The 17,246-nt window shown below is 45.0% G+C and overlaps 1 protein-coding gene across 5 annotated transcripts in view; it reads right to left on the minus strand.

The window, feature by feature from the left end:
* Positions 1–17,246, minus strand: part of chd7 (chromodomain helicase DNA binding protein 7) — a 71,814-nt gene that overhangs the window by 4,186 nt on the left and 50,382 nt on the right. For 4 of the 5 annotated variants that reach the window (XM_085141177.1, XM_085141179.1, XM_085141178.1 and 1 more), the window contains exons 23-37: positions 16,006–16,217; positions 12,993–13,192; positions 12,541–12,700; positions 10,105–10,194; positions 8,385–8,488; positions 6,691–6,820; positions 6,306–6,421; positions 4,408–4,810; positions 4,088–4,296; positions 3,013–3,996; positions 2,492–2,658; positions 1,293–1,547; positions 952–1,122; positions 362–595; positions 47–262 (exon numbers count right to left, since the gene is read on the minus strand). In XM_085141177.1, the coding sequence (XP_084997303.1) occupies positions 47–262; positions 362–595; positions 952–1,122; positions 1,293–1,547; positions 2,492–2,658; positions 3,013–3,996; positions 4,088–4,296; positions 4,408–4,810; positions 6,306–6,421; positions 6,691–6,820; positions 8,385–8,488; positions 10,105–10,194; positions 12,541–12,700; positions 12,993–13,192; positions 16,006–16,217 (3,651 nt within the window). The remainder of the gene's footprint in view (positions 1–46; positions 263–361; positions 596–951; positions 1,123–1,292; positions 1,548–2,491; positions 2,659–3,012; positions 3,997–4,087; positions 4,297–4,407; positions 4,811–6,305; positions 6,422–6,690; positions 6,821–8,384; positions 8,489–10,104; positions 10,195–12,540; positions 12,701–12,992; positions 13,193–16,005; positions 16,218–17,246) is intronic. The other variant, XM_085141181.1, reaches the window with a different exon arrangement.

The raw sequence follows: 17,246 nt of genomic DNA on the forward strand, positions 1-17,246 counted from the left end.
TCCACAGTAATTATCAAATAAAAATGCAGAAAAAACAAGGACTTACTGGTGTGAAACCAGGCATATCCATGGTGTACGTTGGGTGCTGCCTCAGCCATTCGCCGAGCTCTTTGTTGGAAACCGCCGTCTCTTCTTCCTCCAGATTGCCTGAGGCGAGAGATCTTGCACTGGGGCTCTGCTCAGAGACATTGCGGGGTTTGTGGACACGTGAAGCATCCTGAAGCCCCTCCACACCTGAGACCTTTGGCCCGTCTGCATGATCCTGAAAAGATGACGCAGAGGGAAAGATTACTTTGACAATCTGTACAAGGATCACATCTGTGTGCATGACACAAATGATCACATTTGCCCTCCTACATACCCCTTCTGTTCGTCTGTTGCCCATGAACAGCAGCTCCAAACCCTCCACATTTTTCCTGCGGCCACGCCTCCTCCTAATGACAGGCAGGTCAGCCTCCAGCGAACCGTTGGCTCGGTGTCCAGTCGCTGGGCCTTGCTGAAGCAAATCCATCTGCGCCTTGAGCGAGGGGTTTGTCACCAGGGCACTGGAGAAGCTGGTCAGTGAGGGAGAGGCCTTGTGGTGATGGGGCATACCCTGAAGATCAGATCAGATCAGTTGTAATGCTTCAACTTTTACACTTTAAACATTAATACAAAATCTGTCAGGACCACTTCAGTTACAATAGGACTGGCATTCCTTCTGAAGTAATTTTTATGGCTCTGTAGTAGCTCACAAAAGCTAAAGAGGCCAAATACAGCAGGCGTGTAACATCATACACATTAGAGGAAATGCTGCTGACTTCATCAGCTGATGTAGGCTGGAAGTGAGACAAGCTAAGACTGCTGACTGAGCTCAACTGTGTAGCTGCCAAAACTGAAGTGATTTAGTTTAACAATAGTAAGACTCAATCGTTAAGCGCTAGTAACTAGACTGAACGTGTTAGTGAGCACCTTGGTGAGGTCTATAGCCTGGCTCTGGGACTCGGCAGCAGCATGGCTCTCTCTCAGCTGTGCCACCATTTCCATCAGGTTACGTCTCTTGGCTGCCCTCTCTGCCTCAATCTCAATCTTTTTCCTCCTCCTCCTTCTCTGTCGAGGCACCGTCAGGCTCAGAGTCTCCTCCTGCAATAATAGGTCAGCACTCAGTCCTCTTTCTGTTCCAAAACTGCATTTCACATATGAGCTTGGCACAGTGTCGTCATTTCCAAAAACATGATGGTAAACTGAGAATACGATTAATGGGTAACGTCATTTGTTGAACTTGTTTAGTGTACATGTGTGCAAACACTCACATGAACCTGAGGTGATAGTGTTTTATCTTCACTCCCACTAAATGGCGTATGGATGCCGGCCATTGTCAGCTCAGCCAGGCTCCGCCTCTGGAGCGGGCTCTCGGTCGCCATGGCTGCAGCCGCTGTTGTTGCTGAGGAGCCGTGCCCTGGCAGGAGGTTGCCAGGGAAGTCGAATACGTGGCGTCTGTTGACAGGCCACTTGCCCTTCAGGACGGCCTCGCAGATGTTATCCATCCTGTTGATCATCACTCGATCCTGAGTGGAAGAGAGAACCGAGTGAGGTGATGGATCATTCTATCAGTTCCTTTGTCAGCTTCGTTTCCTGCGTACTGTAAATCTCTCAGAACCACGGTTTTGCTTGAGAATCAGACTATGTTTCAGTTTTCTAAAGTATATTTCAGCACATTTTGGGCAAAAATCAATCAAACAGAAAACTCTCTCTTCTGTAATTCTTTCCAATCACTCGCTGTTTTTACAATTGCTGCTGAGCTACTGTGAAGTAAACACTTCCCGCACAGATGTTTCATATTAAAAGCCTTGCAGTAGATCAAAAGGCATAATCCTCCTTCTGGTAAGCAGTTAATGTAGGGCTGGTTCTGATTATTTCTTGGCCTAAAAACTATCCGTACATAGCAGAAAGAATTCCTCAAACTTTAAGTTGTAGGTTTTTACAAGGTCCAGTTTCAGTTGGAGGGCAGTTCAGTTCATTATGGGAAGATTAATGATGAAAAAAAAAGTATTATATATAAAAAGAAAAAAAAAAGAGGGGGCACATTAAAAAAAATTGACAAATCTTAACAGTTCAGACTTAATGTGTAATGTTTATACAAAGGGTTGAGTTTAAGTACTGTGACTGCATAGGAACAGCCAAGCCAAGCAAAGAAAAAAAGCAGAGCTACTGTGTTGTGTGCATGATGTGATTCATGTGCTGACAGAATTACTGCTTTAGAAATCTAAATCCTGAAATTAAAGGAGACTGGGTATGTGACGTCATGCCTAATATGCCAAGGGGTGGCCAATCAGAAAAGGGTCTGCTTTAAAAACTTGGAGCAGAAAGTTAAACTGGATCGTAAAATGTGAATCAGGAAAAGCTGCTGTAGTCGGATAATCTGTTCACTTTAACATGTGAGAAATTACTATATTGTAATGTAATCCCAGCCTCCGTTGTTCGCATCCGCTGGCTAGTATTTGAGACTCACCTTAGGCCAGAATGAGAAGCCAAAGGCTCGGTCCTGTAAAGCCTGCAATGCAGAGGTTTCAGGCAGGTCGTCGGGGCAGAAGCCGTCTCTGGTTTCATCCCGGGCCGAGGTGCTCAGAGATGCGATGCTCTCCTCGTCAAAGTTCTTCTGCTCTGACGCAGCACTCACTGTGTCGAGAGAAGGAAAGTCATGCTACAAGCCTTAATTAAAAAGACATTCTGAATTGTTATCGAGGGAGCTAAACTCATTTTTTCCTCTCGCCCCTGGAACTCGGGCCTATTTCTGGTGTTTCCCCTCATGACTCGTCAGGGTTTTAATGAGCCTGTGACCGAGTGTAGGCCCAGCAATAACAGTGGCTGACAACCAGGGCAAATAAAGTCAGCAGAAAAAGGGTCATAACACACAAAAGTGAAATGAGAGAAATTTGTGCAAACTACAGTTCGATTTGTTTTATCAGAGGCGAAGAACTAATGGTTCAACATTATCCCTGCTCAGATCACTAACTCGGCCTTCACTCATACCTTCAGCCTGAGAAGACTTCTCTGATTTGTCATCTTCATCTAGCCTCTCCTCCTCTTCCTCCTCTGGGCTTTTCTCTGTGTCAGCAGACTTTGGAGATTTAGGAGACTCTGGGTTCTCCTTTTCTTCTCCATCTTCCTCCTCTGCAGTCTTTTGAGCTGGTTGCGCTTTAGGAGAGGAGTGTTGGAGTTCAGCGAGTGTGTCCTTCTGGTCACCGAGTGTGCCGTTTTTCTCTTCTGTCAGGTCTTTGTCCTGGTCATTGGTTAGCTTCTCTTCTTCACCACTTTGCTCTTCTTTGTGCACTTCTTGCTCTTCGTTTTCTGCCTGTGGCTGCACCTCCTCTTCTTTCTTGATCTCCTTACTTTGTGATGCAGCGCTCTCATCTTTATCTTCTCTGATCTCTCCCTCATGTTCCTTCTGTTCATCGGGAGTTTCAGTTTTAGCACACGGAATGCTGTTGGCATCTCCTTCCTCCATTTTGACCACCATTTCTGCTTTCTCGTCCTCCATCTTTACAGCCTTCTCTTCCACCTCCTCCTCTTTTGTTGCATTGACAGCGATTTTGGCAGCAGCTGTGGCACTTGCCAGTTCTGCAGGGGTTAGGAGCGGAGCAGAGGTACTTTCTGTCCCTCCCATCCCAGCTTTGGTGATCTCTAATGAGGCTCCTATGCTAACGCTGGCTCCTCGCTGGCTGGTAAAGCGTTGGTGGGCCTCCAGGAAGGCCAAGGTTGGGTCGTTCAAGATGTGATAATCTGTGCGGCTCACACCATGCTTCGAAGCACCCAGGAGGAGGTCCCGGTCGTGGCGGCCACACTCCCACCACTCTGGAAGGTCTGGGGAAGGCTGACAGAGCTTGAGGCGTTCAGAAAGCAGAGGGTGAGGGAGGACCTGCTCTCGGATGCGGCGGAGAAGCTCGATGCGGTAGAGGGTCCGAGAGGCACGCTCCTCTGTTATGGGGTCAATGATCAGAGTCGGGTCTGGAAGTTCTGACGACAAATAAGGCAAACAAGAATTAGGAAAATAAACATCACTCAAGTTTAAACAATCTCAAGAAACGTGTCCACAAGTCCACCTTACCTGTTTCAGTCTTGATTTGCATTCTGCAGACCCGTTTACACATGGCGATGAATGAATAGTAGTACTTCTCCAAACTCTCGTCTGTTTTCTTGTCCAGTCGAGCAAAGGCTCTGAACTGCGTCCAATCAAATTTCTGACGTTTGGTATCAAAAACGACTCCAAAGGTTGAAACAACGCGATAGAAGTCGGCCTCTTCACGACGCGTCCATCTGAAAAAGAAATGTTTAGAAAATTACTGGGGGCTGTTGTTAGGGAGTCACTGTCTCTTTAAACATAGAAGCATTCAATAAATAATAACTTGCTAATAAATGAAACGCTACCTCTGTCTTCTTTCCTTGTAGTACATTGCTCCCTCAGACACCAGGGAGCTGGCGTTCAACACTGGAGATGCCTCTGGCATAAACTGTCCACCTTTGACAAAATAAGCACTTCCTTTAGCCAAATATGGGCTTCCTTCTGCCATGAACATCCCTGCGCCATCTTGGATGTAAGGTGCTGCTCCTCCCGTTTCAGTAACCATACCAACTGAAGGCAGGAACTCCCTGCGTCTTCGTCGCCGGCCATCAGGTCGGTTGAGTGCCTCCTGGCGAAGCTGCTCTCTCCGGTTGGAGCGCTGGTAGGCGGTGATGAGGCGGCGCAGACGAGCTGTCAGAGCTGAGGCTGCTGGCCAGTAGAGGCGCTCATTGGAAGCAGGAGCCCTCTGACTGTTTTCATCTGATTTTGCTACCGGAGAGAAGAAAGGATCTCAGCGTCTGAATACTTGTTCTATACTGTGCTGCTTCTGGCAAAGCGTAACATAAATAGTCAGTAATGGCAGCTCACTGTGCTTTATATCTTTTTTTGCAGTCATAAATATTCTGTCTCAATGAACATGGTTAAAGTTTGTACAAGTAATCCCTGTGAGCCAAAAGCTCAGGCTTCAGTCTGCTATGCACTCGGTTTCTTTTCTACTTTTGGATCTGTGACATCAGCAACGTTTTACTCCGGAGAGGCAGCAAATCAGAATGAAGAAGAGTTAAATGAGGGGGAGTTAAAACACAGAGGATGAATTGAGGTGGTGCTTCAACGCTCATAAGACACATGAGAATTCAAGTCAGTTCAGTTTTATTTAAATAGCACCAACAGCTCCCTCGAGGCACTTTAGACTGTAAGGTGAAAATCCTACAATAATATAGATTATTCCAATAAAATACGGCTTCATTTGAAAATTCATTTTTTTGTAATTAACCCACATGACAAATGGTTTCAGTAAGTCGGCATTTTGTCAAAAACTACTTTTGGACAGTAACATTTTTTGCTCCGCTCTTTCTGGGCATTAATTCATTAGAAAAAAAGAAGCATTTTTTTAGGTTTTTCAACCTGCTTTTATGTGTGAAAAGGTAAGAGGAAGAAGATTAACGCCATTAAACGATCCACAGGGTTTAAGCCAACTGAACTTATGATAAACCAGGGGCGATTTTAGCCCATTTTTGGGGGTGCTTCAGCTGAGACGCAGCGGAGCGGAGGTGTACATGCCTGGCTTAAAACAGGACATATTAGCTGCATTTAACCTTCAGTTACTCTATATAGTTAGGTAGGAGTCAGACCATGTTTCCTTTTAGCTGAAAAACATTACACCAGGTAACCTGCAGTGTTGAAAACGTGTTTCCCGACGATGTTTGCTTTGTAGTAAAAATCAGCGACATTTGACCGTCCTGTTGCTCCCATTGAAATGTATAAAGCCTATTTAAAATCTAAAACTTAAAATTGTCCGTAGCCTGCTGTTGTTACCACTGTCCTGTTTGAAATGTAATGAGAAAAACTGGTTATTTTGTCATATGTGCCGATATTCAATTCAATTCAATTTTATTTATATAGCGCCAAATCACAACAAAAGTCGCCTCAAGGCGCTTCATAGATACAGAGAAAAACCCAACAATCATATGACCCCCTATGAGCAAGCACTTTGGCGACAGTGGGAAGGAAAAACTCCCTTTTAACAGGAAGAAACCTCCGGCAGAACCAGGCTCAGGGAGGGGTGGCCATCTGCTGCGACCGGTTGGGGTGAGAGAAGGACCCATGGTACTAACTAGTTAGCTGACTGGATGCCCTCAGCACCCCCAAAGCTTTGATCCTAGAATCACCCCTGCGATAAACTGATGGGAACCTACTAAATTAATCAGTAGGTGCGTTAAAGCCACCTTTCACCCCTTCCCCTCTTTGTCTGTATGGAGTTTACCTTCATTCTCTCCCTCTACACCCTCATCTTTGTCATCAAGTGGAGAGTTGGTGAAGTCATCCATGTCGTCTTTAAAGGGCATCCGCAGCGGCTTGTATTCGGGATCCTCATCCTCACTGTTGAAAGTCACAGGGAAAACTTAGAAATTCACCTTCTGGAAGACTGATTCATTCCTTTGTTACTTTAAATCAGATCATTCCAGGCCGTGCAGAAGTTCTGAGCACCACTTGAAGAAGCTTAAGTGTTACAACAGAGTGGGAAATGGGACAAACTTCAAAGGGCATTACAATGTGACTAATCAAACACAGAGATGGGGACTAAAACAGAAAATACTACGAGGACAGGAGAGTAAAGAGCTGCTGGTCAGTGAAGCCTGCTTTCTTACCCCTCAGCACCATCTGCCATCATGTCAGAGCCCCTCTGCTCAGCAGCAATGGCTTTGGCGTCTGGCATGCCCACTCGCTCCAAGAAACACAGGGCGGGGTCAGCACGCATTGAGTTGTACTTCTCATAGCCTGAAGAGGAAGAGAAAGGCATGAGAAACAGACACCAGAAATCTACGGCTGCAGGTGTGGGAGGATGGAGATTAGAATAGTCAAAACTAGAAAAGAAAAACTAAAAGGTTTTCCCTTCAAGACACACCCAGCTACGGGCAAACTCCTACAAGGGTGGGTGAGAGAGAAGTTGTGCTTTCTAGCTCAACACTAAACAGGCAGAATGCCCCCCACACACACTTCATATTAAATGAAGGAATAGACAAAAACAGCAGCAGAAGGGCAGACCCCAGGAGCCAGCTGCTGACAAGACAGTCTGTGTGTCTGTGTGTGCACGTTTCTGAGTGCGTACACTTGCCCATGTTCTGCCTGTGTGTGTGTGTGTGTGTGTGCTTATCCAAGTGAGCCTGCAGGTGCTCATTTGTGTCAGAGGGGGAGCAAGGAGGGATGGAAAGGAAAAGGAGAGAAGAGTGTGTGTGTGTGTGTCATGGAGTCTGTGAAAGTGAGCTAGTGAGTGTGAGAAACTGTGCGTGTTTGTCCGTTAGGAGCGTTCAGGCAGAACAGATTAGAATGTGCAGATCCTACTGAGACACATCAGGAAGGAGAGAGAAAGACGGGTGAGAAAAATGGAAGGAATGAGAGGAAAATACAGAAGAGTGGGGTAGAGGGTGGAGGGAGGGAGGGAGGGAGGGAGGAGCATGAAGAGGAGGCTTGCAGTAACAACCGCACCACCTCTTTGCTTATCCCTTATTCCTTCTCTCTTTCCACCACATTTCAATTAGGAGAGATGTCACACATTGTTCCCAACATCTCTGTCACACACACCCCCCTGTGCCCACAGCCAAACTCAATTATTGGGGTCTTTATAGGCTATCACTCTTTCTGTGCATATGTGTAACATTGTGTTGTGTGGCACAATCTGTGTCTGCATACAAACCTGTGTGTGTTTTATATCCCCCCCCCGAAGGCCCTCCTGAGTGAATGAGGATTATGATTAACTACGGGTGAGCCCTTTTGTATTCCTGTGTGTGAGCGTCCTAATTGAATCATAGAAGGTGGCAATGATGGAAAAATTATGAGAATTATGCCAAATTAATATGAATGAGGGTCTCCATCCACAACGTGCACACACGCTTAACTCTTCCCCGTCGGTCTCTTACACTCACACACGCAGTCTGCACCTAAAGTTGGCCCACTGGTCAATTAATGATGCACTAAACAACCAGTTCCACAGTTAACTGAGGTTTTCTTATTGAAACTCTCAAACTAGACTAAGACAGAGCATGCAGACGCGCGCGCGCACACACACAGTCAGTAGCGAAAGTAGCCATCAATCACACTCCCAACGGCACACCAAGCCGGCCAGCTGCGTACAGCTATCACTATAGCAACACCAGTCAACTGGTGGCAGCAGAAGTGGGAGGGACGAATACTTTCAACAGTGTTTGTTTGTGTGCGTGCGCGCTCACTGTGCCTGGATGCAGCAGGAGTTTGTCTGTAGGTGCTGACATGTTATCTGTGAGTCTCATGGCTGCCATGTTGGAGGGTGTGGATCTGTGTGTATAGGCAACGTGAAAAAAGCTACCGTGTTTGAAGACGCCGATGAGCAGGGATTTGTCAGCTTCACTGTCCCACCAGTCAGCCGGCACCTCAGCATGAAACGGTTGGGGGATCCAGATGTCCAAAACACTGTGGCAGAGATAAACAATGTCAACTGAATAAACTCTGCAGGCTTGGTTTGATCTGGTACTGAATCAATCTTTATTTTAAACAGAGCATGAGAAAAAGGCAGAGAGGTTGAGACGATAGGCCATTGAAGCTCGATCAGCTGTAAGCAGGCATTAAAACACAGTAAAGCTGTATGCAGGTTCATTTTACTCAACTAATGATACAACTGAACAACAACACACTGATGCTACCATCACGGTACCTAAACTCAGCCTAAGACCATGTGAGGGGGGCGGGGTGGGTTAAATCCATTTCCCCCCCCAACCAGACCGAGACATCTGGTTTGTCCATGCCTGTAAATAAGCTGAATACTTTCAATTACTCTTAGCTCTTCTATGTTGTAGCGCCAAAACAAAAAATAAATAACAGGCATCCATTATGGAAAGAAAATGGCGTTTCCAGCTAGTTACAGGGAGAAAAGGGTACAATACACAATGGAGCAGAAAGACAGAGCATGACAGGAGGATAAAAAAAAAAAAAAAACCTGGGGAAACGGTCCCTTATCTCTGCAAACAGCAGCATTCCCAGCCTTGGCAACACACACACACACACCAAGACTGGCATGCTAAATCCCCCTGGCATATGTTGGCACGATGGCACCCCGTATGCTCACGTCTGGCACGCGCTGATACACACAAACACACACACACACGGTAGTCACAGTAGCCACTGAAGGGGGAGGGACAGAGAAGAGGGGGTGAGAGAGATCAACATGGAGTGCATGTGTTCCACATTATAAATGCATTCACATCTGGGTGGCAGGGTGACGGAAGGGGGATGGGAGCTGATGAGAGACTAAAGTGCACTTCAGAAAAAGGCAGGGATGGACAGATGGCAAGGAAAGGGTAGTATGACAGAAAAGAAAGGAGGAAGCCATGAAGGAGCTGTCAGAGTAAGATGAAGCCGACTGCTGAGGTGAGCAGCATATCTAACCTTCACATCCACACCTCTGCACCATGAGGCCTTGTGCCAAATCATAATAGGCAACAGCTTGTCAAAAAACTTCTAAATGGGTCAAAGTGTGATAAAAGGACCGGTCCCCTGATAAAGCAACTGAGTGTTGTGTCTGTCAGAATAGAAAGAACCCTGCCAAAGAGGCCACTAGAACAGCCTGAAATATACTTGAGTAATAATTCATCACAAGTTCATATAAATATCCGCCTCTCATCTCACTTTCATAATGCATCCAATACTTGAAGCCTCTCCATTCCTCTCAAAGTTCTTCTAGGAATAATACTCTCATGCACAGGGTATTTATTGTGTTTATTTCCGTTGACTCGCATCCAACATCCTCATGAGAAAATGCAGGAAAAGCAAGATTTCACAAAGGCAGAGGGCCTTGGGTGTGTCTTATGTCAATTACAGCATTTTAATTAAATTTGATCACGGATCAGGCTCAAGATCCCTGAACTTTTGAGAGACTATTTACAATGCCAAAATAGTTTAGAACGGGCTCGTGAGAGCAACAAAAGACACAAAACAAAGATTTGTGCGTGCAAATCAGTCTTCTGTAGTGTGTAAAGATATTGTCCAATAAAGTGAAGAATTAGAAAATAGCACTGAGAAAGTCTACTGACCTGGAGTCTGCACCTTCCAGGATGCGCTCAGCCTGGTCACCTATGACTTCCTGTCGCAGATAATACAGCATTCTCACTCTCAGCAGGACCCTGAGGACGAGGAGGACAGAGTTAGCAATCAGGCTCTGTGACGTACTGGAGGAAAAAGAAAAAAAAACTCGTAATGAGGCAACATTTTCAAACCCTCTATTAATTGCTTTTTCCATTATTCAAGTGTTTGATGGGATTTCTGGATCCAAATGCTTCTTCAGTTTTAAAGGAAAACAAACAGAGGCACCAGTGACTGTTATAAACAACCAATATTCCTAGACTCCCAATGCAATGATATGATGTGAATGACACTGTGAACCCAAGCTCTGAAAGCAAACATAGGATCCAGGCATTAATCAGAGGTGGAGAGGCAACAAAAGCTTGTTTATCGATGAGATGCTAAGTACTTAAAAAACAAAAAACTCTTTAAACAAGTTAAAACGGCAGCAGATTTTTGGATGGTCTGTGAAGTGAAGGATCATTATAGAATGGCACATCTGCCAAATGGTGGCTAGCGAGGTTTCATTAAGCTAATACATACATGGCAGCATTGACAATGTGCCTACAAAGCTTTAAAATGAGGATTTAAATGCACAGACAGCACTGCAGCCAAGACAGCGTGCACCAAAAGTGCATCACCAACTGAGCATGGATGAAGATACATTTTGTTGTGTGCTATTTTCTAGTAAAAAGCCATCACCTCAACACTCAGTTGGCCTGATAGTGATTTATTTTCAAAACTTTAAATAGCCATTAACAACCATATTAAATGTCAGCACAATGCCTCAGTTTCCCATGACATTTTCAAATTGCTTGTTTTTCCTGACCATGAGGCTTCAGATACAAAAATAATGTAAACCCTAGAAAAGAAGCAATAAATACGCGATAAACAAGAAAAAGACAATGTCATATGAGATCAAGAAATTAAACTGAATCATCTTCTGTAGTTAACTGGTATTAAATAAAGGATCTTTTAAGATATTTTGTATGGTTCACATTTTGCGTTACAATGTTCTCTTTTTTGAAAATACAATTCAAATATTTCGATATAAAATATAGTTCCTATGCATTTTCTACCACTAAGGACAAAATAATTATGTCATCTCTGGAAAAGAATGAAACGTGTTCCGTACGATAATTAGCTTCGAACGCCTTAACGTGTAACATGAATCAGTTTAGCCAAACACTGAATCAGATTTGATCTCTTGACACTGGAAATGCTGCTATCTGGGAGATCTGGCTCACTGTAAACATTTGTCACAAGATTTGTCACCGGGATTTAATGCCAGTAAGGATGTTTGGAGCAGGAGACAAGGGGAGGACAGCCAGGTTAGGTTGGTGCAGAGAGGAGATGGATTGAAAGGACTGAGGAATGCTGAAAGGGGAGTTAACGCAAAGTTTGGAGAGGCAGCGAAGAGTGTGTGTGTGTGTGTGTGTGGTGGGGGGTTTATGAAGACAGTCATTTGCAACTCATTCTGCAGCATGTCTGTGTGTTTGTGCATCAATGGCATCACAAGTTGCAGAGTGTGTGTGTTTGTTGGCAGGCTGTGTGTGCTCATCCATCAATGTGCCAGGTCTGATTAGCCACACAACGCTGTGCTCCAGCCTAGCAGATGGCACCACATAATCACCCCCAAGTGTGTGTATGTGTGCGTGTCTGTGTTTATGTGTGTCTTTCACCCACTTCCAACAGGTCTGCCTGCCTAGCACCTGGCCTGGCATGCAGCCAGAAAAACACACATGCACATGCACACACAAACTTCCCCCTGTAGACAAAAAAAACAAAAAAACAAAAACCCTTGGAATTGAATCGTGAGGCCAAGGAAGCGTATCTCCCTGACAACAGGACAGAGAGCTGACCACACACAAATGACTCAATGTGTGCGCGACAGGGAAGTCATGAGACTGCTACATCCGTTAAAGTTTTGCTTTTCATCTTCATCTTGTTTTTAAAGCCACAGTACCATCCACTTACTTTCCATCTAAATGAACATTACCCACAACAATGCCTTTGTGCTGCTGGCAACATAAGTTGGCCACTAGCTGCCCTGATGTGCCACGTGCGTTTAGATGTCTGGGAAGTGCCAATACACCCTCCGCAGTGGTCGCTTCATCATCGCATAGATGCAGCCATTTATAGCCTCTGCACTATTCTCCTAAACAATAGGTGTTGTTGCTCTGACCATTTTGCATCATACTTCAGGAGGAGCAGTGTTTTTTTCCCCCCAAAGTTCTTTCCACAAACTCTAGTTTTCAGTTTCAACATCGTACACTTGTGTCTTCAACTCAGCAGCGACGGCCGTGCCATCAACTTACAAAAATCAAGAGGTGCATGACTAGCCTAACATCATAACACAGGATATGATGTGGAAAGTTGTCATGCGACAAGCATAAAAACGGACTTACTTGTTACAATGATGTTTCAGGTGTCTCTTGTAGCTATCCTCTTGCAGTAAGTGGTCAGGATTACAGCTAGCCAGCCAATCAGCACGCGGTGTCTGTGGAGGTGGGGCCTGGGGCTTCCCCTTTTTGCCCTTCCTGCCCCTGGGCACAGGGGTCGAGAGACCTAAAGGGAAAGATAGAAGATGGTGAGGCAATAGTCAGGGGCTTCTACAAATGACGACCTCTCAACTTTTATGATACATTGTTAACAAGTCAGCACAGTTTCATAGAGAAAACATGAAAGCATTTTGCAACTGCAGTGTGTTTGTTTCCACTTGTTGTTCTTGGCCTCTCTTCTTTTTCCTTCCCCAGACCCTGAATTCTCAGGGCGCTCCCGAGTAACCACCGAGCAGGCCCTAAAACTGCCTACAGTGTATATTTAGTGCAATCAGGGCTGAGAGTAAGGCGTGTGTTACCAGAGTGGTTGGTAAGCGTCCTTGTGGTCCCATCTTCGCTCGGAGTGATCAGGTCCCAGATGAAACTTTTGATGTTTTCATCTCCGCGGTAATGTAACAGACAGTAGGCCAGGAGGGCTCTGCAGATCGTTTCCACATCGCTCTCCTTCAGCGGCCGCTTGAAGCGGCCGTGAGCCAGAATGTCGCTCCATCTACCCCAACTGGAGACATTGAAGGGAAATATGAATGCCACCACTCTGTCAGTATCTATGCCAGTCTTTTATATGCAATATTTAATGGCCAACATTAGTTTAAATGCAGACATCACTATTGCTCTGTGAAAATGAACTTGACTTCTTGGATGTGGGAGCAGGTGTTCTGGGGGAGACCAACCCCTCCCACCAACAATGGGATGAAAAAATACTGATTGAAATTTGAGCGTTTTTAGACTTTTATTTGGTCAGAAATTTAAGTGCAAATAAATACGTTCATTTGTTTAATTTTAATTTAATTTAATTTGTTTTTTACTAAAACTCAAACCGTTCATAATTAAGTGCTACACTATTCTGTGGCTCGCACGATCCATCATGAATTCAACGTACAGACAAGTCCTCAACGCTTCTGTCAGTCACACAGCCACTATCCCTGCGGAGGCACTCGTTGACATATTTTCACTAGCCCCTTACCCTAACCATCCCAAATGTGTTACACTAACCTCATTCAAACACTACGGTTTAACCCTCAAAAAGCAGCCTGTAGCCATTGAGACCTCAATTTTGGCCCCCCAGGGCTTAGTGCGGTAATTATAAGGTTCCCATTTGAGCATAACACACACAAATGACTGCTGGGTTCCCGTTATGCTGTACCTCCTACCATTCTGCTTACTTAACCATTACTGGCATCCAACTAGTGTAACGCAGACATCACAGCGTATCTCCCCCCACTTCCACAGTGGAACCAACCTAATGGCTGATGTGGTGGCCAGGAATGCTCAGACTCTTATTCTCAACTGAAAAAAAAAAAAATTTCCACTGCTGCTGCTTCCCAATATTCAATGAACCATGTGCACCAGCCTACATCTGAAGCCTTTTAAAAAAAGAGTGAAAATGGTGGGTGACAACGAGCGAGAGAGACGGATGATGGGAAAAGACAACAGAGCGGCGAGCAGAGACGACTGGCCCAGTCAGACAGTGTGTTTGTGTGTCCTACAGCCTCAGGCCACGAGACTAGACTGTAACAATAATAACGCTGACATCTCACTAGCACCACTGTTCATTGCACGCACACACACACACTGACTATTCAAGTCAGGCATGAAAATGGACGGGCTTGCCAGATAATCAGTCTCCATGGTAAGTATGTCAGTCTCACTGTGTAGTATTCTGCTCTCATATATGTGACTTTACAGACCGTTGTTGGATACAGTCGAGGTCTAAGCCTCATTTAAAGTTGAGTGAACACAGGACACTGTGTGCAGCAGAATAAGAATGTTTGGTATGTGCATGGTTGTTTGTGGCACTGATTAGCAGATCCACTGGCCTTGACTTCACTGATTTGTCTTCTCCACTCCATGTGCATTACCAGACAACCTGCTCTGCCTCATGAACCACAGCTACCATCATCAAATCATATTTAAAATGTTGCTGACATGTGTGGTACTTTATGCCTTGTTTAATACCGCACACGTAAGATAAGGTTAGTTTGCACAGCAGTGTATACTCAAGCATAGGGATGGGTATCGTTTAGGTTTTATCCGATACCGGTGCCAAACCGGTACTTTTGAAACGGTGCCGGTGCTTAAACGGTGCTCAAAGAATGGAGAACACAAAATTGGTCCAAAAACCTCTCATGTTCAGCTGTTTTTTTGTAAAAAGATAACAATGTTAGCCTTTTCTGCAGCTATAGGGCATATATAGTATCACTCTTGGCTGGAAGCAGTGCTTAATCAATGAAAAAAAACACAAACTTTGTCCAAAAACCTCTCATGTTTAACTGTTTTCCACTTTTTCTTTGGTCATTTTAGCCTTTTTGGCCAGGGTGAAGGGAGCATCTGCCATCAAACAAGAAGACAGCCGCATGTAGCTACGACGGTGTTTGCTAGTTCACCTTACATGCATTAATTTAATAACGTGGTTAGCCTACTCAACGTAAATTACAAACGAACAACATTAAGCTACTCACGCAGAGAAGAACGGCTGCTGCTGCATCATCATCCTCATCATTTCTGCTACACTAGCAGGGCTCCGGGTCCGATAACAGGCACCACACTCGGAGTAGATGTGCATAGTGTGAGGTCTCGCAGCAAGCTATCAAATACAGCGCATTTCTCGGCTTTAAAAAAAAAACGCTATGCGTCGCCAGGTGTTTCATCGGATTTCAGGTGTTATCTCCTTTGACAGTATCACAGTATCAGCTTAAAGCACTTGTTGCAGCTGCTGAGTTTGCATATTTTGCTGTGAAGTACAGCCAGACTTTTGACCACTTCGCCTTGGGCATTTTAATCTGTAGCTCTGCTCTAAAAGAACGTACGTACCTGGACCCGCCTACTATCCTCGGAAACGTAAAATGATTGGTCAGAATCTAAAGTGTATCACAGCTCAGGAAAAAAAAAAAAAAAAAGCACCGAAATAAAGTGCGCTGCTTTTCGGTCTGGTTACTACCGTTTGTGTCATGGGTACACCGGTACCCATCCCTACTCAAGCAGCCCTTATTCCCTTCCCCATGCAAGATGTGGTTACACCTCAGTTTATGCTGACAAGGCCTACATCCAGCCATTTATTTTCAGCAATACTCCACAATAACCTGGTTATTGTTCTTTTTTTACAATTTCCTGTCACAGAGAGAGGGATATGCAATCTACTAGTTGCTGCTACAAACTTGGACCCAAAAGCTAAAGCTGTTTGCTTTAGATCAAGGGGAGTGCCAAGGTCCACTACATATTTATGTGAAAGCAGTGTAGCAAGAGCGCTAACAGAACGCTAAAGAGCAGCTACCATTGAATTTAGTCAACAAGAAGCATGAAGATGTGACAGACCCATAGACCAGCAGGTTCTTCTCCACTCTGAAGCACTCTGATCGAGGGTAGCCCTGCGTTTTGTCTTGGGGCCGCCGTGGTTTGGATGAGGGTTTGCTGGGCTCATCTTCATCGCTCTCCAACTCTGAGAACTCCAGCATCTCTTCCTCTTTGACGCTGCTGAAGTGCCGTGTCTGCTTCCTCACTCTGGGTGTGTCGATAACCAGCGTGTTCTGGAGACAAAAGAGTTTTGTTTGAATAATTTTTGTCACTTTATTAAAAATCTGTGTTCAGTTACAGGTGGCCTGAAATATGACGAGCACCGTCTGCTTTATTCCCATGAAAATGGCCCCATTTGTACATTTCGTGTATATTTGACTTCTCCACTTCCTGAATACATGGCATCCCCCTGAACCAAATCTGAATAATTGGATATTTGGCCCCTCGTTTCATACATGATACTGAGAAATTTGCTGCCTAGCTCAAACATAAACTGGCATTAATTATGTTGTCTAATGAATTACATTTTTGTTCAATTAATTTGAACCACCCCCACCCACTTGCAATCCCATTAATATGCACAAACAGGGCAGTAGTTAGTTCCACAATTATCACAGAGCTGCAGTCATTTCCATTTTAACACGGTACAATAAGAAATCCCAGGGGAGAGGCCTGTATTCATGCTCGTAGAGCTGGATTAAGTGTTCCAGTGGAGGGTCCTCCACAAGAGAGGCAGTAAGGGAGCACGGAGAAGAAGTCGTCAGGAGGGAGAAACACACACGAGGGGGAAGGGGGGTAATAAAAGAAAAAGGCCAATGATATAGAGAGCGAAGGAACGCAGGAATATAAAGCTACCAGTTAGCAGAGCGCTCAGTGTGTGTGTGTGTGTGTGTGTGTGTGTGTGTGTGTGCAAGAATGTGACGGAGGTTGTGTCTCTGTGCGTGTATGTGTGAGCACGAGCCTAAGTGATATCTCTGTACCCTCCAGGCATCTGTGCTCTGTTAAGTGGAGCTAAGCAGCTTACTCTCTCTCGCTCAAACACACACACACACACACGAGCAGGGAAACATGGGTAATTAAGGAAGAGAGGAGATTCCCAACTGTCAATATTAATCTCTCTCCCCCCTCTCTGTACCTCCCTTCTGTCCCGACTGTCTCACTCTCAAGCCGTCTCACATTATTTAACTACCATTAACTATCGTAACCCCCTTTAAATAACAGAACTCAGCCCAGAGCTTTGCGTCCTCAACTTTGTGAAGTAT

The sequence above is a fragment of the Neolamprologus multifasciatus genome, chromosome 18, assembly GCF_963576455.1.
Source record: "Neolamprologus multifasciatus chromosome 18, fNeoMul1.2, whole genome shotgun sequence".
Lineage (NCBI taxonomy): Eukaryota > Metazoa > Chordata > Actinopteri > Cichliformes > Cichlidae > Neolamprologus > Neolamprologus multifasciatus.